Source organism: Xylocopa sonorina, unplaced genomic scaffold (genome assembly GCF_050948175.1).
Source record: "Xylocopa sonorina isolate GNS202 unplaced genomic scaffold, iyXylSono1_principal scaffold0328, whole genome shotgun sequence".
In the NCBI taxonomy this organism is placed as follows: domain Eukaryota; kingdom Metazoa; phylum Arthropoda; class Insecta; order Hymenoptera; family Apidae; genus Xylocopa; species Xylocopa sonorina.
In genome coordinates, this window is record NW_027490399.1 from 166 (window position 1) to 26,259 (window position 26,094).

Here is a 26,094-nt window from a genome sequence, read left to right on the forward strand (position 1 = left end):
TCATTGCGAAGTGTCATGTGTACCTCGTATTCACTTCAAAAGAATGTAAATGCGACGTTTACATTCTTGGGAATATCGTTTGCAGATGTCCCATTATCATAGCAAAAGGGTCCTAATGCTTCTTAAAACGAGATGTCGCATTTCATTTCTATGTTTCGTGATAAGATGTAATATTCATTGCGATATGTCATGTATACCTCGTATTCACTCCAAACGGATGTAAATGCGACACTTCCTTACTAGGAAATAGCGTATTCAGATGTCTACGTATCGTAGCAATAGAGTTCTAATGCTACTTAAGTCGCGATATCGCATCTCATTTAAATGTTTGGTGATAAGATATAATATTCAATGCGAAGCGTCATGTATACCTCGTATTCACTCCAAACGAATGTAAATGAGACATTTCCTTGCTAGGAAATAACGTATTCAGATGTCTACATATCGTAGCAATAGAATTCTAATACTACTTAAATCGCGATATCGCATCTCATTTCTGTATTTCGTGATAAGTTATAATATTCATTCCGAAGTGTCATGTATACCTCGAATTCACTTCAAAAGAATGTAAATGCGACACTTCCATCCTAGGAAATATCGTTTGCAGATGTCTACGTATCGTAGCAATAGAGTTCTAATGATTCTCAAAACGCGATATCGCATCTCATTTCTATGCTTCATGATAAGATATAATATTGATTGCGAAGTTTCACGTATACCTCGTATTCACTTCAAATAAATGTAAATGCGACACTTCCATGCTAGGAAATAGCATTTGCAGATGTCTCCCCATCGAGGCCATAGAGTTCTAATGCTTCTAAAATCGCGAAATTGCAATCTCATTTATATGTATCGTGATAAGATATAATATTCATTGCGAAGTGTCATGTGTACCTCGTATTCACTTCAAAAGAATGTAAGTGCGACGTTTCCATTCTTGGGAATATCGTTTGCAGATGTCCCATTATCGTAGCAAAAGTGTCCTAAAGCTTTTTAAAACGAGATGTCGCATTTCATTTCTATGTTTCGTGATAAGATGTAATATTCATTGCGAAATGTCATGTATACCTCGTATTCACTCCAAACGGATGTAAATGCGACACTTCCTTACTAGGAAATAGCGTATTCAGATGTCTACGTATCGTAGCAATAGTGTTGTAATGCTACTTAAATCGCGATATCGCAACTCATTTATTTGTTTCATGATAAGATATAATATTTATGCCGAAGTGTCATGTATACCACAAATTCACTTCAAAAGAATGAAAATGCGACACTTCCATGCTAGGAAATAGCGTTTGCAGATATCTCCGCATCGAGGCAATAGGGTTCTAATGCTTCTTAAGACGCGATATCGCATCTCACTTTTATGTTACATGATAAGATATAATGTTCATTGCGAAGTGTCATGTATACCTCGTATTCACATCAATAGAATGTAAATGCGAATCATCCTTGCTAGGAAATAGCGTTTGCAGATGTCTACGTATCGTAGCAATGGAGTTCTATTGCTTCTCAAAATGCGATATCGCATCTTATTTCTATGCTTCATGATAAGATATAATATTCATTGCGAAGTGTCATGTATACCTGGTATTCACTTCAAAAGAATGAAAATGCGACTATTGCTTGCTAGGAAATAGCGTTTGCAGATGTCTACGTATCGTAGCAATGTCGTTCTAATGCTACTTATATCCCGATATCACATCTCATTTATATGTTTCGTGATAAGATATAATATTCATTGCGAAGTGTCATGTATACCTCGTATTCACTCCAAACGAATGTAAATGCGACACTTCCTTGCTGGGAAATAGCGTATTCAGATGTCAACGTATCGTAGCAATAGAGTACTAATGCTACTTAAATCGCGATATCGCATCTCATTTCTATATTTCGTGATAAGTTATAATATTCATTCCGAAGTGTCATGTATACCTCGAATTCACTTCAAGAGGATGTAAATGCGACTATTCCTTGCTAGGAAATAGCGTTTGCAGATGCCTACGTATTGTAGAAATAGAATTCTAATTCTTCTTAGATCGCGATATCGCATCTCAGTCCTATGTTTCGTGATAAGTTATAATATTCATTCCGAAGTGTCATGTATACCTCGAATTCACTTCAAAAGAATGTAAATGCGACACTTCCGTCCTAGGAAATAGCGTTTGCAGATGTCTGCGAATCGTAGCAATAGAGTTCTAATGTTTCTCAAAACGCGATATCGCATCTCATTTCTATGCTTCATGATAAGATATAATATTCATTGCGAAGTTTCACGTATACCTCGTATTCACTTCAAAAGAATGTAAATGCGACTATTGCTTGCTAGGAAATAGCGTTTGCAGATGTCTATGTATCGCAGCAATAGCGTTCTAATGCTATTTATATCCCGATATCACATCTCATTTATATGTTTCGTGATAAGATATAATATTCATTGCGAAGTGTCATGTATACCTCGTATTCACTTCAAAAGAATGTAAGTGCGACACTTCCTTGCTAGGAAATTGCGTCTACAGATATCAACGTATCGAAGCAATAGTGTTCTAATGCTTCTTAAGACGAGATATTTCATCTCATTTCTATGTTTTCGTGATAAGATATAATATTCATTGCGAAGTAGCATGTATACCTCGCTTACACTTCGAATGAATGTAAATGCCATACTTCCTCGCTACGAAATGCGTTTCCAGATGTCTGCGTATCGAAGCAACGGAGTTGTAATGCTCCTTAAAACGCAATATCGCATCGCAGTTCTATGATTCATGATAAGATATAATATTCATTGCGAATTGTAATGTATATCTCGCCTACACATCAAACGAATGTTAATGCCACACTTCCTTGCTAGGAGATATTGTTTCCAGACGTCTAAGTATCGAAGCAATAATGTTTTAATGCTCCTTAAATCGCGATAACGCATCTCATTTCCATGTTTCATGATAGGACATAATATTCATTGCGAAGTGTTATGTACACTTCGTCTATACTTCAAAAGAATGTAAATGCCACACTCCCTTGCTAGGAAATGCGTGTCTAGATGTCTACGTATCGATGCAATGGAGTTCTAATGCTTCGTAAAACGCGAAATCGCATGGCAGTTCTATGTTTCATGATAAGATATAATGTTCATTGCAAAGTGTAATGTATACCACGTCTGCCCTTCAAAAGAATGTAAATGCCACACATCCTTGCTAGGAAATGCGTTTTCAGATGTCTACGTATCGAAGCAATAGATTTCTAGTGCTTCTTCAAACGCGGTATCGCATCTCATTTCTATTTTACATGATAAGATATAATATTCATTACGAAGTGTTATGTATACCTCGTCAACACTTCAAAGGAATGTAAATGCCACACTTCCTTGCTAGGAAATGCGTTTCCAGATGTCTAAATGGCGAAGCAATGGAGTTCTAATGCTTCTTAAAACGCGATATCGCATCGCAGTTCTGTGTTTCATGATAAGATATAATATTCATTGCAACGTGTTGTGTATACCACGTGTGCACTTCAAAAGAATGTAACTGCAACACTTCCTTGCTAGAAAAGGCGTTTCCAGATGTCCACGTATCGAAGCAATAAAGATTTAATGCTCCTTAGAAGGCGATAACGCATCTCATTTCCACGTTTCATGATAGGACATAATATTCATTGCGAAGTATTATGTATACCTCGTCTGCACTTCAAAAGAATGTAAATGCCACACATCCTTGCCAGGAAATGCGTTTCTGGATGTCTACGTATCGATGCAATGGAGTTCTAATGCTTCGTAAAACGCGAAATCGCGTAACAGTTCTATGTTTCATGATAATATATAATATTCATTGCGAAGTGTCATGTGTACATCGTCTATACTTCAAAAAAATGTAAATGCCACAATTCCATGCTAAGAAATGCGTTTCTAGGTATCTACGTATCGAAGCAATGAAGTTCTAATGCCTCTTAAAACGCGAAATCGCATGGCTGTTCTATGTTTCATGATAAGATATAACGTTCATTGCAAAGTGTTATGTATACCTCGTCTGCACTTCAAAAGAATGTAAATGCCACACTTCCTTGCTAGGAAAATGCGTTTCCAGATATCTACCTATCGAAGCATTAGAGTTCTAATGCTTCTAAAACGCAATATCGCATCTCATTTCTATATTTCACGATAAGCTACAATATTCATTGCGAAATGTTATGTATACCTCGTCTGCACTTCAAAGGAATGCAAATGACACACTTCGTTTCTAAGAGATAGCGTTTCCTGATGTCTACGCATCGAAGCAATAGATTTCTAACTCTTTATAAAACGCGATATCGCATATCAATTCTAAGTCACATGATTAGATGTAATTTCAATGCAACGCGTTATGTATATCTCCTCTACACTTCAAATGAATGTAAATGGATCACTTCCTTGCTACGGAATATCGTTTCTATATCTGAAGGTTTAGAAGCAATAGAGTTCTAATGCTTCGTAAAACGCGGCTGCGCATCTTACTTCTATATTTCATGATAAGATGTAATATTCATAGCATCGCGTTATGTTTATCTGCTTCTGCATATGAATTGAGTGTGATCCCTATACTTTCCTGCCCGGGGATAGCGTTTCTAGATGTCCAGGTGCCGAAGCATTTAATTCGCCATGCTTCATGCACCTCAATATTGCATTTCATATAAACAGTTCAAAGTAAGTTAGAAGGTTGTAAAGCTCTATGCATCGCATTATGCTTATCTGCTTTTGTGCTTTATAATGCTCTGGGATGTGAGAAGGTCCTCAACCATTCTTAACCCCCTAAAGAGAAGTCAAAAGTCCAGCGGCCCTGCAGGTGGGCCATGGGAGCGCGGCGCACGAGGCGCTACGCAATTTTAATGATCAGGAGGATCCCCTCAGGGACACCCAAGGGGGCGAGAAGAGGAAATCGCCGAAATCCACTGATCGATGGACTCGAACAATACCGAAGCCTACAGCCCACTCCACCAAGGAGCCCTGAGGAGGCTGCAGGAGACCCGACGACCACCAGCGAATTCAAGGAACCTGAAGAAGAGAACGTGAGAGCTTATTCGCTTAAGCGTCCCATTTCTTGTGTCGCATATTGTATATTGTATCTTATATCGTGAAGTGAGTTATGATACCCGGTAATTTGCTGCGTGTTGCGTAGTTTCCCGTAGCCCTTCTTAGTTAAACCCACGTCGAGACCATAAATAAACATGCCGTGACTTCAGTATCTCGCGGCCTGGGTGTGTGTACTTGGCTAGGCGTAGTCGAGAGGAGGAGCATTTCGAAGTTTCAAGGGTTGTTGCGCCCCAGGGTTCCCGGGGTCGTGTAGTCTATCCCTTTGCTACTTTCTGAGCAGCTGGCGCCCAACAAAAGTTGTACGTCAGCGGATACCTTGGAACGATAGATCGCTTTAGATTAATGTACGTTTTACACCTTAAAGCATTTAGATAATTAACCCCTTCGAGCTTCCCTGACTTACTATATATAGGTTTCCGTCACAACTAATAGGAACCATCACTTTACATAAATATATAGAACACACATAGTTTTAAACGTAGAACTGAGAATTTGAGAACTTACTTTGAAACGTTAGTAGTGAGAAATTCCATCGGATTTCATAGAAATTCAGAACTTACTTGCTATGAAACATAGGCAGATAAGGGCCATCGCGTTGCATAGAACTTTAGAACTTGCTTACTTCAACAAAGGTTTCTATTGGCTTCGTCCGTTCTTTTAGAAGAGGTTTTGATAAACCACATACTTTTCACGCTTCTGATATCTTTGAAAGTTCGCGAGATGTAATCGTTTAAGTTTTAAAATGATTACTTAGTGTGGATTATTATTTAGTAACTCGCTCATAAACGAGTCTGCATAGGATTTAATCCATAAGTTTTTAAACCTGGAATTTATGCAGTTATTTGTTATTCACTTATTGCTCAAACGACAAAGATTCTGACCACTTCAAAATGGTTGACTTTCATCAATTTTCTTAAAAATTGAAATACTGCCCAACTGCTTGCATTAAAGACTGTAATTAAAGCTTTCGAAACATTTTACCTCTTATAGATGAATTCTGGAATTGAAATTGAATGTTTGACTTTTCTAACTCCTGTTTAGACATCTTTCTATTGGAATGTTCAAGTATTTTTCATATTCGTTATTATTAAAAATGTTTTACTTGATTCTTTAATTTAATATTTAGAATTTTCTGAGAAATATTTTTTATCGTAATGAACTATATAATTGCAATTATAATTCTTTATGAAATAATAATAACAGAAAGGTATGTATCCATTCTTGTAGTTTTGTAAAGAGTATTTAATCTTACTATCTAAAATGAAACATTGAGATCTGTTTACAATCTAATGGAATTTAATTACCTTTTGATTCAAATTCACAATGATAATCTTCCATAGTTCAACAATTTTGTGAGCTGTCCTCAGGAATCCGCAGCTCAGTACTTATAAAATGAACGACACAAAGAACAGCCTAACCAAACGTATTCGAACCGATTTTTCAATACTAATCTTATCATGTTTAACTTATGCTGCAAACTATTGAAATGCCCTTCGAAAAGTATTTATTCACAGTGAAGTAAACGGTAAGTATTACGCCTTCCACCACTGTTTACAATACGTATGTTTCATTTACTATCAAAACCGTGAGTATTATCGCCATTCTTTACTTTTTGTAACCTTCAATGCCTTCATGTTACAGATCGTTAAACTTGCTTTAAAATGCTCTATCGTATTACGGAAGAATGGACATACCAATTCATTTTAAAAAATGAAGGTAACCTTCATATGTCCAACATAACTCCACTTACAAAAAAACTATTTTCATCAACGGATGGCCCCTTTGTACTATGCAATTTTATATTAGCAAAAACTTCTATGAAACTTATAGTTTCGTGGATATCTGAGGTGCTAATTATTACTGCCCCACCCTGTATATTGTTATGGATGTGTCCGACAAGGCAACGATGAACAGAGTTAAATTTAATATTATGATGTTTATTATTTTACTTATAGTATATTTGCTTTTCTGGAATTTTGCCAAAAAACAATGTTAACGATGTCGACAGATATTTGCCTTAGAATTACAAGAGCCAATAATTTCGAAAGTAGAATATTACTTTACTTCGCTAACCGAATCATTGCAAACGTTAAGTAAAGTGCGTGCCTTTCAAAACAGTCAGATGCAAATTACGATACAACGTTTCCAAGAAATGGTACGTGCCACTGTTTTTTAATTTCCGTTTATTTAATCAATGGAAATTTAATTGAAATATCCGCAAAATTTGAGGACAAAAGGTTATTGTAATTTTACGCAACATATATGATGGTGTTAAAGGATAAGTATACGGAACTAAAAATGGAAAGTAGCGAGCAGAAAAAGAAACTGATGGAGCTACAAAGTAGATTGATACATCCGTCAAATGATGATTCTAGGTTAATAAAATCTGTTAATTAAAGAACTATTGCAAAAATCAAGTATAATCAATATTACTTCTGCTCAAAGGCTATAATAGAATTGGACCGAAATGGATACAAAACAGGCAATTATATCTATACGTTCTATTCTATGCAAAGGCAAATATTTCAAAGAGAAAAGATGTGTTACTTACAAATTACTTATGTTCCTAGATATCTCACTAATTCAGGCTTCTTGTCTTGCAGAACTTATCATTCATGTAACATGTAAAGGGGTCGAAGAATAGTAAAAGATTTTTATATTTCAATGCCTCACTTGATGCGTCGATTGGATCACGTAAAATATCGGACATTAATTGCATCTACATCTTCAGACCTTAAATATATAATTGCAACAACATATTTAATAGCGTTTTAATAACATTTTTCTAATTGTTTATATCTATGTCCAATAAATATATATTAATCGAATAAGTTGCTTTACCAAAGAATAAAAGTATCTGATGCTTACAAATCGGAGCATTACATAACAAACGTGCATCACATATATAATATTACATGTAACAAAAGATGAAGACCAAAAAGATCGTACATAAGTTGAATCCACAATGCGGTCATAGAGATACAGAAACGGCAAAAATTCCAAACAATAATTTAAAAAATTCAAAAAGGGAGGAGTGAAAATCCATCTCCTTGACGATGATAAGGAACAAGTCTGCCTCATGCACTACAATATCCCAAACAGCCAGCGATTGGCACGCCAATGACAACGGATGGAACGAATTCCGTGACAGAACTGTGCTAACAAAGTGCTCCTACTCAGCTTTCGAAGTGGCATACTGTTAGTACTGGGGCGGCATTCGTATCACGGCACTATTAAAGCACCGAGATATAGCACACGTGCAACACGGCCGTGACAATGACACTATCAGCTCACCATAGCTACACGCGTGGTTGTGGCGTAGGCTGACATTTACTAATGGGGAAGCTGTTTCCATAAAAATTATAAGCAAATATGAAAAATAACTAAACTGTGCAATTTATTTATTTTGATTCCAAAATAGATACACCGGCACAAAACAAAGATATAAGAACTCGATTTTATTATTTTCTATAAACTAGCTCGATAGGGCGATTTTTTCCGTAAAGTCGATAATTACTTTGTCATAAAAATATACACACTTATTTTATATATATTTTCTTCAATTTATTGTTGCAAATTCATGCAATTGAGGGTTACATTAAATACGATGACAGCATGCTATTTCAAAAATTACACAAGGCGAAGTTAAGGACGCAACAGCATGAATTTTTATTTTATAAGCAATATTTTTTTTATAAATAATATTTTTAGTCTATGATGGATTGAAAGAAATATATACGACTCGCTCAATAACTATAAATATTGGAAAACGACCATCGAAATATCTATCAATACTCATATGCTGAACATCTACTGACATCTAACGGTTCTAATTTGTATGAAAGCACAGGTTCCCCATTGCCAAATGTGATCCTGCGTCATTGCTGAGGAGATTCATGAATGGAGCGATGATACGCATGTCACCATGGTGCTGGTTCTGCGCGATTCGCTTGTCTAAAACGTGCTGGTAACACGTTCTGGCATTTTAGTCAACGAATCCGGTCACAGATAACTACGAATCAGCTGACACACCTCGGAAGTGGCAATATAGTGCCGGCATGGTGTCGCTACCATCTTGCCGTTTGTTATCTGGGATGCTTTTTAGTGCATTATTCGGAATTGAATTTGAACACATAGCTACTTAATCGCAAATTTGTATGTACTGTGACGTGGTGAAGTCACAAGGCTCGCTCACCCCCCCCCCCCCCTGCTTCGGTTAGACTAGCCCGCAGATCACCACCCATGCGAGAAGCGCGACACGGACCATCGCGACAGCTGTATTTGCGAGGAGCGTGAAATACACGATGGTAGATCCTTCCCCCCTACCCCGTTCGTTTCTGTCTCTCCGTTCTACGGATTAGACTGGCGAGCTGATGCGATATCGCGTTTTAAGAAGCATTAGAACCCTATTGCCTCGATGCGGAGACATCTGCAAACGCTATTTCCAAGCAAGGAAGTGTTGCATTTACATTCTTTTGAAGTGAATGCGATGTATACATAACATTGCACAATGAATACTACATCTTATCATGAAAAATAGAAATGAGATGCGATATCGCGATTTAAGCAGCATAAGGACTCTATTGCTACGATACGTAGACATCTGCAAACGCTATTTCCTAGCAAGTAAGAGTCGCATTTACATTCTTTTGAAGTGAGTACGAGGTATACATGACACTTCGCAATGCATATTATATCTTATCATGAAACATAGAAATGAGGTGCGATATCCCGTTTCAATAAGCATTAGAACTCTATTGTTTCCATACGTAGACATCTGGAAACGCTATTTCCTAGCAAGGAAGTGTCGCATTTACATTCTTTTGAAGTGAGCACGAGGTATACATGACACTTCGCAATGAATATTATATCTTATCACGAAAGATAGAAATGAGATGCGATATCGCGATTTAACACGTTGACGCCGGCGCGGATATTCGCTGTCCGTTCCGTGGGACGGCGCTTCAACTAGCGGTCCGTCCCTTGGGGCTGCGTGGCACCAATTTGTGCTGTTCAATGCTTGGGCCCTAATACCCACTAGCTGATTCGAATAGACGGAATTTCTAACATTTTCACGTGTCCTGTTTGTGGTCTGGCCTGTCTATGGGACCCACGGTGGCCAGTCGTAAGAATTGTGGAAGAGCCCTAATTCGTTTTTTATGTTGTACTAAGAAAAAGTAGTAGTCGTGCGTTTGCCGTAAATTATGTTGAGTGCGAGCGGCGATTTTGTCGCACCTTCGACTGACGATTTCCGAGCGATCAGGTACTTGAGGCCCTAATAGTATTTGGTTTCTTAGGTCGCAGACAAAATATATATTGGCGGGTAAGTGGCCGAGGACTGTGTCGCGTGGTTTTCCAGAGAACAGTTTGTTTTTGCTTTGGAAAATTAGAAGTATAGGTCCACCCACACATAGTGGAGAAAATGTGTGACCTTTTGGGGAACGAATACGCTCCAGTTGACACTTTTTGAATATATAGTGCGTGACCTAGTAAGGAGGGACCATTATCGAGCATTATATTTAGACAACGACGTGAGTTTTACTGAGTTTAGAGTTGACGGCAAGACAGAAAATGTTCTGTTGGTGTGCAAGTATTCTGTGTGAAGTGCCTGTGAGGTGTGAGGTCAGTAGAATTCTGATATAACGATCTCTCTTCAAAATCGGAGCGGCGTGAAATTTTTAAAGTGGACAGATAAAAGACCCCTGTGCATGCTAATCACTTCCAAATCTTGCAATTGCACCATTATTCGTGGCAGAGACGATAAATTAGAACCCGATACAGTTTTCTCTTACAGCAATGCGAAAGGGAGTTGACATATCCGACTAAATGTGTTCGGATTATAATAGTTTACGGTAAACAGTAAAATGGTACCAAAAAGTTGTCGTGAAACTAATATGCGGGGCCTCTCTAGTAAATGCGTGGTACATACACAGAAAGTGGGGAACCAAGCGTTATAAAATTTTAAAATATAGAGACAAAATTATTGATTACTTATTGAAGAGTGAGAATCCCCCTAGTGGTGAACTAATAGTAAGACAGAGTAAACATTTTTTAAGTTCACACCAAGGACCCGCGAGGAAGATGAGGAAAAGGTGCAAAGAGTGATACAAACGCTTAACAAATCTAAAAGGTACAAAGTACGCCACAAATAAAACAAAAAAAGTTACGACCTTTTGTAGCACTTGTCCGGATAAGCCAGCACTTTGTTTAGAATGTTTTAAAAAATTGCATCGGTAATATAAGTAGCTATATTTTGTTATTTTTTATGTATTGATTATTGTAAGTTATGTATATTGTGTTAAATGTTTGATTATAAGGTAGAAATGTTAATGTATAATGTTAAATCAATAAAATAACAATTTATGCAACGTATTTTTTGATATACAAACGTGGACCATCCATGATGCATACCGCCGCAAGGAATAATTCAGCGTGACCCATCGGTGATGCATGCCGCCCCACACACCAATCTAGCATGGGCCACCGGTGGGTCACGCCGCCTCATGGCCAGACAAGCATGGGCCACCGGTGAGTCATGCCGGCGTCAACGTGTTAAGCAGCATTACAACACTATGGCTACGATACGTAGACAGCTGCAAACGCTATTTCCTAGCAAGGAATAGTCGCATTTTCATTCTCTCGAAGTGAATACGAAGTATACATGACACTTCGCAATGAATATTATATCTTATCATGAAACATAGAAGTGAGGCGACATCATGTTTTAAGAGGCACTGGAAATCTATTGTTTTGATACGTAGACATCTGGGTACGCTATTTCCTAGCAAGGAAGAGTCGTATTTACGGTCTATTGAAGCGAATACGAGGTATACATGAAACTTCGCAACGAATATTATAACTTATCACGAAACATAGAAATGAGATGCGATATCGCGATTTAAGCAGCATTAGAACACTATGGCTACGATATGTAGACAGCTGCAAACGCTATTTCCTAGCAAGGAATAGTCGCATTTTCATTATTTTGAAGTGAATACGAGGTATACATGACACTTCGCAATGAATATTGTATCTTCTCATGAAACATAGAAATGAGATGCGATATCCCATTAAAGGAAGCATTAGAACCCTATTGCTTCGATACGTAGGGACCTGCAACCGCTATTTCCTAGCAAGGAAGTGTCGCATTTACATACTTTTGAAGTGAGTACGAGGTATACATGACACTTCGCAATGCATATTATATCTTATCATGAAACATAGAAATGAGTTGCGATATCCCGTTTCAATAAGCATTAGAACTCTATTGTTTCCATACGCAGACATCTGGAAACGCTATTTCCTAGCAAGGAAGTGTCGCATTTACATTCTTTTGAAGTGAGCACGAGGTATACATGACACTACGCAATGAATATTGTATCTTATCAAGAAACATAGAAATGAGATGCGATATCCCGTTTTAGGAAGCATTAGAACACTATTGCTTCGATACATAGAGATCTGCAAACGCTATTTCCTAGCAAGGAAGTGTCGCATTTACATTCTTTTGAACGGAATACGAGGTATACCTGACAGTTCGCAATGAATATTATATCTTATCACGAAACATAGAAATGATATGCGAAATCGCGATTTAAGAAGCATGAGAATTCTCTTGCTACGATACGTAGACATCTGCAAACGCTATTTCTTAGCAAGGAAATCTCGCATTTACATTCATTTGAAGTGTATGCAAGGCATACATGACGCTTCGCAATGAATATTATATATTATCAGGAAGCATAGAAATGAGATGCGATATCGCGTTTTAAGAAGCATTAGAACTCCATTGCTACGATACGTAGAAATCTGTAAACGCCATTTCCCAGCATGGAAGTGGCGCAAGTACATTCTTTTGAAGTGAATACGAGGTATACATGTCACTTCGCAATGAATATTATATCTTATCATGAAACGTAGAAATGAGATGCGATATCGCGATATAAGAAGCATTAAAACTCTATTGCATCGATACGTAAACATCTGCAAGCGCTATTACCTAGCAAGGAAGTGTCGCATTTACATTCATTGGAAGTCTAGACGAGGAGTACATAGCACTTCGCAACGAATATTATGTCTTATCATGAAACATAGAAAAGAGATGCAATATCTCGTTTTAAGAAGCATTAGAACGCTACTGCTTCGATACGTAGACATCTGCAAACGCTATTTCCTAGCAAGGAATTGTCGCATTTACATTCATTTGAAGTGAATACGAGGGATACATAACACTCCACAATGAATATTATATCTTATCATGAAACATAGAAATGAGATATAATATCTCGTTTTAAGAAGCATTAGGACTCTTTTGCTACGATACGTAGACATCTGCAAACGATATTCCCACGGATGAAAACGTCGCATTTACATTCTTTTGAAGTGAATGCGAGGTATACATGACACTTCGCAATGAATATTATATCTTATCTCGACACGTATAAATGGGATGCGATATCGCGATTTAAGCAGCATTAGATCTCTATTCCCACGATACGTAGACATCTGCAAACGCTATTTCCTAGCATGCAATAGTCGCATTTACATTCTTTTGAAGTGAATACGAGGTATACATGACACTACGCAATGAATATTGTATCTTATCAAGAAACATAGAAATGAGATGCGATATCCCGTTTTAATAAGCATTAGAACACTATTGCTTCGATACATAGAGATCTGCAAACGCTATTTCCTAGCAAGTAAGTGTCGCATTTACATTCTTTTGAACGGAATACGAGGTATACCTGACAGTTCGCAATGAATATTATATATTAGCAGGAAGCATAGAAATGAGATGCGATATCGCGTTTTAAGAAGCATTAGAACTCCATTGCTACGATACGTAGAAATCTGTAAACGCCATTTCCCAGCATGGAAGTGGTGCAAGTTGTGACGTCAGGCGTATCGCCTGCCACCCTCCAGCATCACCTCCAGCGCCCGATGAGGCCTCACCTGTACAACGAACGAGCACCCCTGCTCGTCAGCCGAGCTAAGGCAGCCAGGTACGGATCGTCCAGGAGTAGGCCCCTTCGAACACGCAACAACGCGTACAGCCAACAGGACCAAGGAGACTATCACGCCAGTCCAGATGCTCACCGTCACGTCTCTCCTGAACCTTATAGATACTTCGCCAGTATTTATTCCTAATTCGTTTTATAGCATATAAGTACTCTACAGACATTGTACATACAGACACAACACAACACATAATTATAAGTTAGGATAATTGCGATGCGCAAGCGAGCGCCCGACAAACGCGGCTCACGCGAACTGCGAGCCGCCCCTCCACGCCGGCCGCCCCACTACGCGGGCCGAGGGGTCGCCCTACTCCAACCGTCCGCCCCACCGCGGGGCCCGAGCGATACGCGCGCCGCGCGATCCGAGGAGGTCGCGGACGCGCGTCTGGATCACAGAATCGTCGTAGCCGGCAACTGAGTCGTATCATCTCTTATTACTCGCGCTTTAGTGCCTCCAGGCTTTTCTCCACCTCACTTGGGGTGTTCACTAATTCATTTTATTTCAATTTCCAATTCTTTTTCTACTTCGAACTTCGATTCCGATATCCAGTTCTAGTTCTAATTCTTAAATACTAAAGTAACACTAAATCTAGCCTAGGGAAAAGTACATTTGTAAGAATAGGTTTATTTTAGAATATATTTATTTTAGTCGGTATATTTCGATACATCAATTCATTCTTAAAACCTCCATTTCGCATCCTTATTCGTTGTAATTAATACGAGAATATTACGGGAAGAAGAACCTCTCGTACCACTGCGAAGCTTCAATCATTCTGGCGTATCCAGAGCCGATCAACCGACCGTCGCAGCCAGCTTGGAAGCTGATTCCTATTTCGTTGCCAGCTATCAGCCCGTATCCTGGGACGATTCCACCGAACGACCCCCGACGACAGCCATACCTACAAAGAGAGCGAAAATTATCGGCGAATCAAGGCGGCGAAAGGTAAGTGAACGCTTTCTGTTCACCGTGTTCGCGTTTTAAAGTGTTTGCGTCCCTAATCGAACCAGCGTCCGCCGTAATTGCGCGGATCTATTTCGGATTAACGGCTACGTGTCGCCCGCGGTAAACTCGGTAATTTTCCGGACCCGTGACGTGACACGAAAATTTGGTGACAGCGGTGGGATTGTGCGTATTTTCTTCCGGAAATTCGGCCGTGTTAGGGAATACGATTAGCCATGGCGACGCGAACGCCCACAAAAACACGACACCAGCCGCCGCGAGGGGCTTCAACCGCCGCCGATAGTGACCGCGACAAACGTACCACCCGAGCTCTCGAATTCCCAGAATCGGTTCTAGAGAATCCGACACGCGCAACCGATACTGCCGACGCGAATAAAGCTGCCGACAATACGATCAATTTATTGCAACAAATAGAACAAATGCGCCACGAGCTAGAAGCCTTACGCCGATCTCAGGACCTAACGCGAAACGATACGGTTCCCTTAGAATTTCCGCGTGCTCCCGCATCCGCTTCTTTACAAACTCCGTCGTCTGATGTTCAAAATTCACATCACGACGAGCTTTCGCTAAAACAAGCCCTCGAAGCAGTTCCTCAATATGATGGACAAAATATGTCAGTATTGCAATTTACCAGATCGTGTAAGCGTGCTTACGAACTCATACCTGGCGGGTGCGAACGTGCCTTCACTAGACTAATTAAAAGTAAGTTAAAAGGTCGAGCCTACCTGGCTCTAGAGGACGAGCCGTGTCAGTCCATTTTAGAACTAACTGATATACTACGCAGCACGTTTGGCGCGACCAGGTCAGCCGATCACTACCGCGGTGAGCTGACAAATTCGTTCATGAAACCGAATGAGCATATCTTGGATTATATAAGTCGAATTAAAGATCTCCGTACTGCGATAATCGATTGCGAGCGCCTAGACCCGTACGCCTCTCCGAGTTCAACATCAAACGTAGATGAGTTAACTATTCGATGCTTCGCCGACGGATTAATACCGGAAATCCGTTTACAAATGCCACTCCATACTCTTGCCGACCATAGGGAAGCGTTCACACGCGCGCGCGAATTATTTAAGCGGCATGAACTCGATCGCGAAAGATTACAAAACGTGAGACCGCGCGCAGAGCCTCGGGAAAGGCGTTCAGAAATAGTCTGTTCCTCTTGTAATTACCCCGGTCATTACGCACGTGATTGCCGTTACAGGTCGTATTCTCCGCGACAACCACAACCCTTCGACCGTGTCGAATACCCGCGAAATATACCTGCTAGAAACGTGTATACCCCAGCACCCAGGGCCGCGCTTGAACATTCGCGAAACCCCATAGTGAGGGATAAATTTTGTAGATATTGTAAGACGCCAGGACATCAAATCGAGGAGTGTAGGAAGCGTCAATACAATTCGCAGTTTTCGGGAAACGGGAACGGCCTCTCGCCCCGCCGCGAGACGGGTCGCGAGGCCAATCCGAACGTTCGATCTCTCGCACTCGAGGACCCCTCTGCGGGGAACGAAGAAATGGGGCCGCGATAAATATTACGGGGAAAACTAATACGCCGAGCGTGATCTTATCTTCCACCGCGCTAATTCAGCCCACGGAATTTATGATTGACACGGGAGCTGAAATCAACGTTATAAAACGCTCGGCTCTATCTCCGAAAACGCGTATAGACGCAAGCGAAACAGTCGTGATCACTGGCATCACGAACGGAAAAACCATGACCATCGGTACGGTCAACCTCGTACTATTCGATCGTGTTGTTCCGTTTAATGTAGTCTCCGATAATTTTCCCCTCGGCCCGGACGGAATCTTAGGATCAGGGTTCTGCGCCGATGCGGAAATTTCGTTCCCAAAAGGAGAAGTTAAATGGCACGGTCAAGTAATACCATTTAAGCGCGAAATAGTAAGCGCCGAAAATAAAATTTCACCGATTCCGTCGGAAACGCCGCGCACGACCGACGAATGGGTCTCAGTTCCGCCGAGGAAACCGCGAAAAACCGCCGAAAAAGCCTCGCACCCGCGAAATTTTTTTTCAAGGACATCGGAAAGTGTCCTCAATATGTCCAGTAAAGTTCAAAGGACCTCCGAAAAGGTCCCTACGCTGAGAAAGAATCAGTTCGAATCCACCGATAAAATATCTTTGCCGCCGCGAATGAATATTGGACTGAAAGTCAGAATAATTAATTCACAGCTTTCAGAAGGAATAATTCCGAGAGTCGATATCGCGCCCGGTGTATTTTTCGGTAACGCACTCGTGAAAGTTAGCGAAGGTCAAGCGATCACAAGGGTCATAAACTCTACCGATAGCACGGTTAAGGTCGCTTTACCTGCCGTTAAACTGGAGCCAGTGAAACTAATATCGCCGTTATCCGAGGAAAACCGACCTGCTCTGTTCCCGTTATTCATAAACCCCAAACCTACGTCGAAAGTAAATTCAAATCGCTTCGAATCATCGCAAATTTCAGTCGCAACGCGCGGCTCAGCCCAAAAAGGGACAATACCAAATTCAAATTCTAATTCTCATTCGATGCCGAACCCGGAGTACGAAATTCCTCTTTCGTCTGCAAGCATGCAGAAATTAACCTACGCTCAAGTCGCAAAGTCATCTCTAAACGCATCGAAACCTCGCTTAGATCAAATAATTGAATTAATAAAACTCGACCACTTAAACGACGAAGAGAAGAAACATGTAGTTAAACTGATAGAGAAAACACAAGATTTGTTCTACCTAGAAGGAGACCCCTTAGGACACACCACCCTAACAACACATAAAATTCCGACAGTCGATGACAGAGCAATAAATGTTAAACAATATAGGTTCCCTCCCGCGCATAAAGAGGAAATTCGCGACCAAGTGGGTAAATTATTAGAAAACGGTATCATACGGCATTCCAAGTCTCCATATAATTCTCCATTGTGGGTGGTGCCGAAAAAGGCAGATTCACAAGGGAGAAAGCGCTGGCGGGTAGTCATCGACTATCGAGCGTTGAATGAAAAATCGATCGCCGATGCCTACCCATTACCATGTATCACCGAAATACTCGACCAGTTAGGCAGTGCTAAATATTTTAGCACATTCGATCTCGCCAGCGGATTTCATCAAATACCGATGGAATCCGCTGACGCCCATAAGACAGCATTTTCTACGCCGCACGGGCATTTTGAATTCACAAGAATGCCATTCGGGTTAAAAAACGCGCCAGCAACATTTCAGCGTCTCATGGATAACGTGCTCTCAGGACTTCAGGGAAACGAGTTATTTGTCTATTTAGATGACATTGTGCTATACGCGAGCTCTCTTCAAGAGCACGAAAATAAATTCAATAAATTGACCGAGAGATTACGAGAGGCAAACCTGACACTTCAACCAGATAAGTGCCAGTTCTTAAGACGCGAAGTTAGTTATCTTGGGCACGTTATTAGTGAGAGCGGGGTGAAACCCGACCCAGCGAAAGTGAGTGCCGTGCGAGATTTTCCACGCCCGACCAATGCCAAACAAATAAAGCAGTTCTTGGGACTAGCAGAATACTATCGACGATTTATTTGTAATTTTTCAAACATAGCGAAGCCGCTAACGAATTTATTAAAGAAAGATACTCCGTTTACATGGCGTAATGAGCAAGAAAACGCGTTCGTTAAATTAAGGGACTCATTATGCGAACAGCCGATATTACAATATCCCAATTTTAAATTGCCGTTTATAGTCACCACCGATGCATCAGCGGATGCTATCGGCGCCGTATTAAGCCAGGGACCAATAGGCCGAGATTTACCCATCGCATATACGTCGCGCTTGTTAAATTCCGCCGAAAGAAATTATTCTACAATAGAAAAGGAATGTCTCGCGATAATCTACGCCATACACTATTTCCGTCCATATATCTATGGAAACCAATTTAAAATAGTCACCGACCACCGTCCGCTCATATGGATGAACTCTGTGAAGGATCCATCGAGCAGGCTTGTGCGGTGGAGGTTGAAATTAGCAGAGTACAATTACGAGATGGTCTACAAAACAGGTAAAACCAATCTAAATGCCGATGCACTGTCTCGAAATCCCATAAAGCTCCATCCTCTGGCTCAACTTTCTTCATCAGAGGAAGACATCTTTGATATCGTTCCAAAATCCTACCAACGGAAGAGACCTTCAGTACCTCCTCCACCACCACCATCTCCTAGTTCCGATAATAACCAGCCGAAATTGTACCAACGAAAAAGACCTGCAGTACCTGCTCCACCACCACCGTCTCCTAGTTCCGACGATAACCGTCCTAATCAAGAAGCCATGCCACGAAGCTCAGTTCCTACCTTACCGACACCACGTTTGACTACCGATAAGCAGGAAATCTACACACCATTGCCAGGCGAGCATTTTAGACAGGAACCTCTATTCAAATTTACTAGAGATACTCTAGCAACTAGGCGCGATAATATCGTAATATTTATAACGCATTCAGGAAACCCGTATGGGCAAGGGTGCTGAAGAGATGCAAAAATCCGGAAAATTTTTCCCGAATAAAACCGACATATCACTCGCCAGGGCTAAAGTAACAAAAATCAATGATTTTTACCAAATACAATTACCTGTAATCGAACATGAAAATAGAGCTATAGACTACCAAATTATAGTAGAAGCGTTAAGGTCATTGTTCGACGTCGTTCACGAATTACAACTTAATTCCATTAGTATCGCCCAAGCCGCATTAAGTACAGTTCCATGGTCACAGATTCAAAAACCTTTGCAAGATTTATTCTACGAAACTCAAATTCAAATAACAGTATGTCAGGGTCTAATTCAAGTTCCACCGGAGGAGAAACGACATAAGATAATACAGGAAAACCATGATTCACCCGTCGGAGGCCATAAAGGAATCAATAAAACTTATTCTCGAATTCGCGAAAGATTTTTCTGGCCAAACATGAAAACGCAAATACAGGAGTATATTAACAAGTGTAGAAGCTGCCAATTAGAAAAGTTAGTCCGCGTCAAAACAAAACAACCGATGACTCTTACCGACACACCCGGGTGTGCTTTTGATAAAATTTCCATGGACGTCATGGGGCCCCTTCCGGTAACCCCTGACGGATACACCAATATACTCACCATCCAAGACCTTTTGACAAAGTATTCCATAGCCATTCCTCTCAAGAAAACCTCAGCAGTAGACATAGCGGACGCATTAGTGACAAAATTCATTTGCATATACGGTTGCCCGAAAGGCATTTTAACGGACCAGGGGTCAAATTTTATTAACAGTCTAGTAAAAGCAGTAGCCATCAAATTTAGGATTAAACAGTATAAATCCACAGCCTTCCACCCTCAAACCAATGGCTCGGTGGAACGCTCACACCATGTTCTCACAGAGTATCTTAAGCATTATATTACCGCCAGCGACGACTGGGAACGATGGCTCCCATACGCCACATTTTCATACAATACAAGCGTTCATGAAGGTACTTTGTACACGCCACACGAACTCGTCTTTGGGCGAATTGCTCGAGTTCCCTCCGATTCACCGCTACAAGATAGTAGCGAAAATGAAACATACTCAGACTATCTTATTGATTTGCAAAATAGAATTACTAGATCCCAACAATTGGCAAAGGAAAACCTCGACAACTCGAAGCGTAGAACTAAGTACTATTATGATAAGAGTGTTAATACCCAGAAATTCGAAGCAGGCCAGTGGGTCTTCCTATTACGTGAACCGCGGAAACACAAGTTTCAATCACAGTACGTCGGACCCTATAGAATAGTCGAGATTCTGGGTAAGAACAACGTAAAAATATCGACTAAGGGTAGATATAAGGTAGTTCATATGAATAAACTAAAGCACTGTAAGCGTATGAATAGTATGAGAGAGCGAAAGTCTGATAATGAACTAAATAGTGAAAGAACTGAAAACCAAAAAGTGACAAACTCTAAGAACATTAGTGATAGTGAATCCAGTCTCCCAAGCGGGAAATACAGTCCCGACCAACCAATCGAAGGACGCCGCTCCGTGGAACCGAAACAAGCCCGCCACAGCTTCCCAGGCGAGGTCCAGCCTACCGAACGGCAGCCAACCGGCGAACATCCAAAGATACGCAATTCTTTGCAAACGCAGCAACCAGTCAGGAGATCTTGGAACGGCCAAGATTCCTTTTGTATGGGGGGAGGTGTGACGTCAGGCGTATCGCCTGCCACCCTCCAGCATCACCTCCAGCGCCCGATGAGGCCTCACCTGTACAACGAACGAGCACCCCTGCTCGTCAGCCGAGCTAAGGCAGCCATGTACGGATCGTCCAGGAGTAGGCCCCTTCGAACACGCAACAACGCGTACAGCCAACAGGACCAAGGAGACTATCACGCCAGTCCAGATGCTCACCGTCACGTCTCTCCTGAACCTTATAGATACTTCGCCAGTATTTATTCCTAATTCGTTTTATAGCATATAAGTACTCTACAGACATTGTACATACAGACACAACACAACACATAATTATAAGTTAGGATAATTGCGATGCGCAAGCGAGCGCCCGACAAACGCGGCTCACGCGAACCGCGAGCCGCCCCTCCACGCCGGCCGCCCCACTACGCGGGCCGAGGGGTCGCCCTACTCCAATCGTCCGCCCCACCGCGGGGCCCGAGCGATACGCGCGCCGCGCGATCCGAGGAGGTCGCGGACGCGCGTCTGGATCACAGAATCGTCGTAGCCGGCAACTGAGTCGTATCATCTCTTATTACTCGCGCTTTAGTGCCTCCAGGCTTTTCTCCACCTCACTTGGGGTGTTCACTAATTCATTTTATTTCAATTTCCAATTCTTTTTCTACTTCGAACTTCGATTCCGATATCCAGTTCTAGTTCTAATTCTTAAATACTAAAGTAACACTAAATCTAGCCTAGGGAAAAGTACATTTGTAAGAATAGGTTTATTTTAGAATATATTTATTTTAGTCGGTATATTTCGATACATCAATTCATTCTTAAAACCTCCATTTCGCATCCTTATTCGTTGTAATTAATACGAGAATATTACGGGAAGAAGAACCTCTCGTACCACTGCGAAGCTTCAATCATTCTGGCGTATCCAGAGCCGATCAACCGACCGTCGCAGCCAGCTTGGAAGCTGATTCCTATTTCGTTGCCAGCTATCAGCCCGTATCCTGGGACGATTCCACCGAACGACCCCCGACGACAGCCATACCTACAAAGAGAGCGAAAATTATCGGCGAATCAAGGCGGCGAAAGGTAAGTGAACGCTTTCTGTTCACCGTGTTCGCGTTTTAAAGTGTTTGCGTCCCTAATCGAACCAGCGTCCGCCGTAATTGCGCGGATCTATTTCGGATTAACGGCTACGTGTCGCCCGCGGTAAACTCGGTAATTTTCCGGACCCGTGACGTGACATCATGAAACATAGAAATGAGATGCGATATCGCGTTTTAAGAAGCGTCAGAACTCTGTTGCTACGATACGTAGACATATGCAAACGCCATTTCCTAGCATAGATGTGCCGCATTTACTTTCTTTTGAAGTGAATACGAGGTATATGTGACAGTTCGCAATGAATATTATAACTTATCACGAAACATAGAAGTGAGATGCCATATCGCGATTTAAGCAGCATAAGAACTCTATTGCTACGATACGTAGACATCTGCAAACGCTATATCATAGCAAGGAATAGTCGCATTTACATTCTTATGAAGTGAATACGAGGTATACATGACACTTCGCAATGAATATTATATCTTATCATGAAACATAGAAATGAGATGTGATTTCCCGTTTTTAGAAGCATTAGAACTCTATTGCAACGATACGTAGACATCTGCAAACGCTATTCCCTAGCAAGGAAGTGTCGCATTTACATTCTTTTGAAGTGAATACGAGCTATACTTGACACTTCGCAATGAATATTATATCTTATCATGAAACAGAGAAACGAGATGCGATATCGCGCTTTATGAAGAATTAGAAATCTATTGCTACGATACGTAGACATCTGCAAACGCTATTTCCTAGCAAGGAAGTGTCGCATTTACATTCTTTTGAAGTGAATACGAGGTATACCTGTCACTTCGCAATGAATATTATATCTTATCATGAAACAGAGAAATGAGATGCGACATCTCGTTTTAAGAAGCATTAGAACACTATTGTTTCGATACTTAGACATCTGGAAACGCAATTTCCTAGCAAGGAAGTGTCGCATTTACATTCATTTGAAGTGAATACGAGGTATACATGACACTTCGCTCTGAATATTATATCTTATCATGAAACATAGGAGTGTGACGCGATATCGCGTTTTAAGAAGCACTAGAACCCTATTGCTACGATACGTAGACATCTGCAAACGCTACTTCTTAGCAAGGAAGAGTCGCATTTACATTCTTTTGAAGTACATACGAGCTATACATGACACTTCGCAATGAATATTATATCTTATCATGAAACATAGAAACGAGATGCGACATCCCGTTTTAAGATGCATCAGATATCTATTGCTACGAAACGTAGACATCTGCAAACGCTATTTCCTAGCAAGGAAGTGTCGCATTTACATTCTTTTGAAGTGAATAGGATGTGTACGTGACACTTCGCAATGAATATTATACCTTATCATGAAACATAGAAGTGAGATGCGATATGGCGTTTTAAGCAGCATTAGAACTCTATTGCTACGGTACGTAGACATATGCAAACGCCATTTCCTAGCATGGATGTGCCGCATTTACTTTCTTTTGATGTGAATACGAGGTATATGTGACAGTTCGCAATGAATATTATAACTTATCACGAAACATAGAAATGAGTTGCGATATCGCGATTTAAGCAGGACAAGAACTCTATTGCTACGATACGTAAACATCTGCAAACGCTATTTCATAGCAAGGAATAGTCGCATTTACATTCTTATGAGGTGAATACGAAGTATACATGACACTTCGCAATGAATATTATATCTTATCATTAAACAGAGAAATGAGATGCGACATCTCGTTTTAAGAAGCACTAGAACTTTATTGTTTCGATGCATAGACATCTGGAAACGCAATTTCCTAGCATGGAGGTTTCGCATTTGCATTCTTTTGAAGTGAATACGAGGTATACATGACACTTCGCAATAAATATTATACTTTATCATGAAACATAGAAGTGAGATGCGATATCGCGTTCTAAGAAGCATTAGAACACTATTGCTACGATACGTAGACATCTGCAAACGCTATTTCCTAGCATGGAAGTGCCGCATTTACATTCTTCTGAAGTGAATACGAGGTATACATCACATTTCGCAATGGATATTATGTCTTATCATGAAACATAGAAATGAGATGCGATATCGCGCTTTATGGAGAATTAGAAATCTATTGCTACGATACATAGACATCTGCAAACGCTATTTCCTAGCAAGGAAGTGTCGCATTTACATTCTCTTGAAGTGAATACGAGGTATACATGACACTACGCAATGAATATTATATCTTATCATGAAACATAGAAACGAGATGCGACATCTCGTTTTAAGATGCATTAGATCTCTATTGCTACGATACGTAGAAATCTGCGACCGCTATTTCCTAGCATGGAGGTTTCGCATTTGCATTCTTTTGAAGTGAATACGAGGTATACATGACACTTCGCAATAAATATTATACTTTATCATGAAACATAGAAGTGAGATGCGATATCGCGTTCTAAGAAGCATTAGAACACTATTGCTACGATACGTAGACATCTGCAAACGCTATTTCCTAGCATGGAAGTGCTGCATTTACATTCTTCTGAAGTGAATACGAGATATACATGACACTTCGCAATGAGTATTATATCTTATCTTGAAACATAGGAATGAGATGCGATATGGCGTTTTAAGAGGCATTAGAACACTATTGCTACGATACGTAGACATCTGCAAACGCTATTTCCTAGCAGGGAAGTTTCGCATTTACATTCTTGTGAAGTGAGTACGAGGTATACATGACACTTCGCAAAGAATATTATATCTTATCATGAAACATAGAAGTGAGATGCGATATGGCGTTTTAAGAAGCATTAGAACTCTATCGCCTCGACGCGTAGACATCTGCAGACTATATTTCCTAGCATGGAAGTGTCATATTTACATTCTCTTGAAGTGAATACGAGGAGTACATGACACTTCGCATTGAATATTACATCTTATCACGAAACATGGAAATGAGATGCGACATCGCGATTTAAGTAGCATTAGGACTCTATTGCTACGATACGTAGACATCTGAATACGCTATTTCCTAGTAAGGAAGTGTCGCATATTCATCCGTTTATAGTGAATACGAGGTATACATGACATTTCGCAAAGAATATTATATCTTATCATGAAACATAGAAGAGAGATGCGATATCGCGTTTCAAGAAGCATTAGAACTCTATGGCCTCGATGCGGAGACATCTGCAAACGCTATTTCCTAGCAAGCAATAGTCGCATTTACATTCTTTTGAAGTGAGTACGATGTGTACATGACACTTCGCAATGAATATTATATCTTATCACGAAACGTAGAAATGAGTTGCGATATCGCGATTTAAGTAGCATTAGAACTCTATTGCTACGATACGTGGACATCTGAATACGCCATTCCCTAGCAAGGAAGTGTCGCATTTACATTCGTTTGGAGTGAATAAGAGGTATACATGACACTTCGCAATGAATATTATATCTTATCATGAAGCATTGAAAGGAGATGCGATATCGCGGTTTGAGAGACATTAGAACTCTATTGCTACGATACGTAGACATCTGCAAGCGCTATTTCCTTGCAAGGAAGTGTCGCATTTACATTCATTTGAATCGTATACGAGGAATGCATAACACTTCGCAATGAATATTATATCTTATCATGAAACATAGATATGAGATGCAATATCTCGTTTTAAGAAGCATTTTAACTCTATTGCTACGATACCTAGACATCTGCAGACGATATTTCCTAGCAAGGAAGTGTCGCATTTACATACGTTTGGAGTGAATACGATGTATACATGACACTTCGCAATGAATATTATATCTTATCATGA

At 40.5% G+C, this 26,094-nt stretch overlaps 1 protein-coding gene across 1 annotated transcript; it reads left to right on the forward strand.

Moving 5' to 3' along the window:
• The first annotated feature begins 10,773 nt into the window (after positions 1 to 10,773).
• Positions 10,774 to 11,302, forward strand: LOC143432472 (uncharacterized). Its single transcript, XM_076909134.1, has 3 exons — positions 10,774 to 10,873; positions 10,926 to 11,105; positions 11,196 to 11,302. Exons 1-3 carry the CDS (start codon positions 10,774 to 10,776, stop codon positions 11,300 to 11,302), a joined length of 387 nt encoding a protein of 128 aa, XP_076765249.1.
• The last annotated feature ends 14,792 nt before the right edge of the window (positions 11,303 to 26,094 follow it).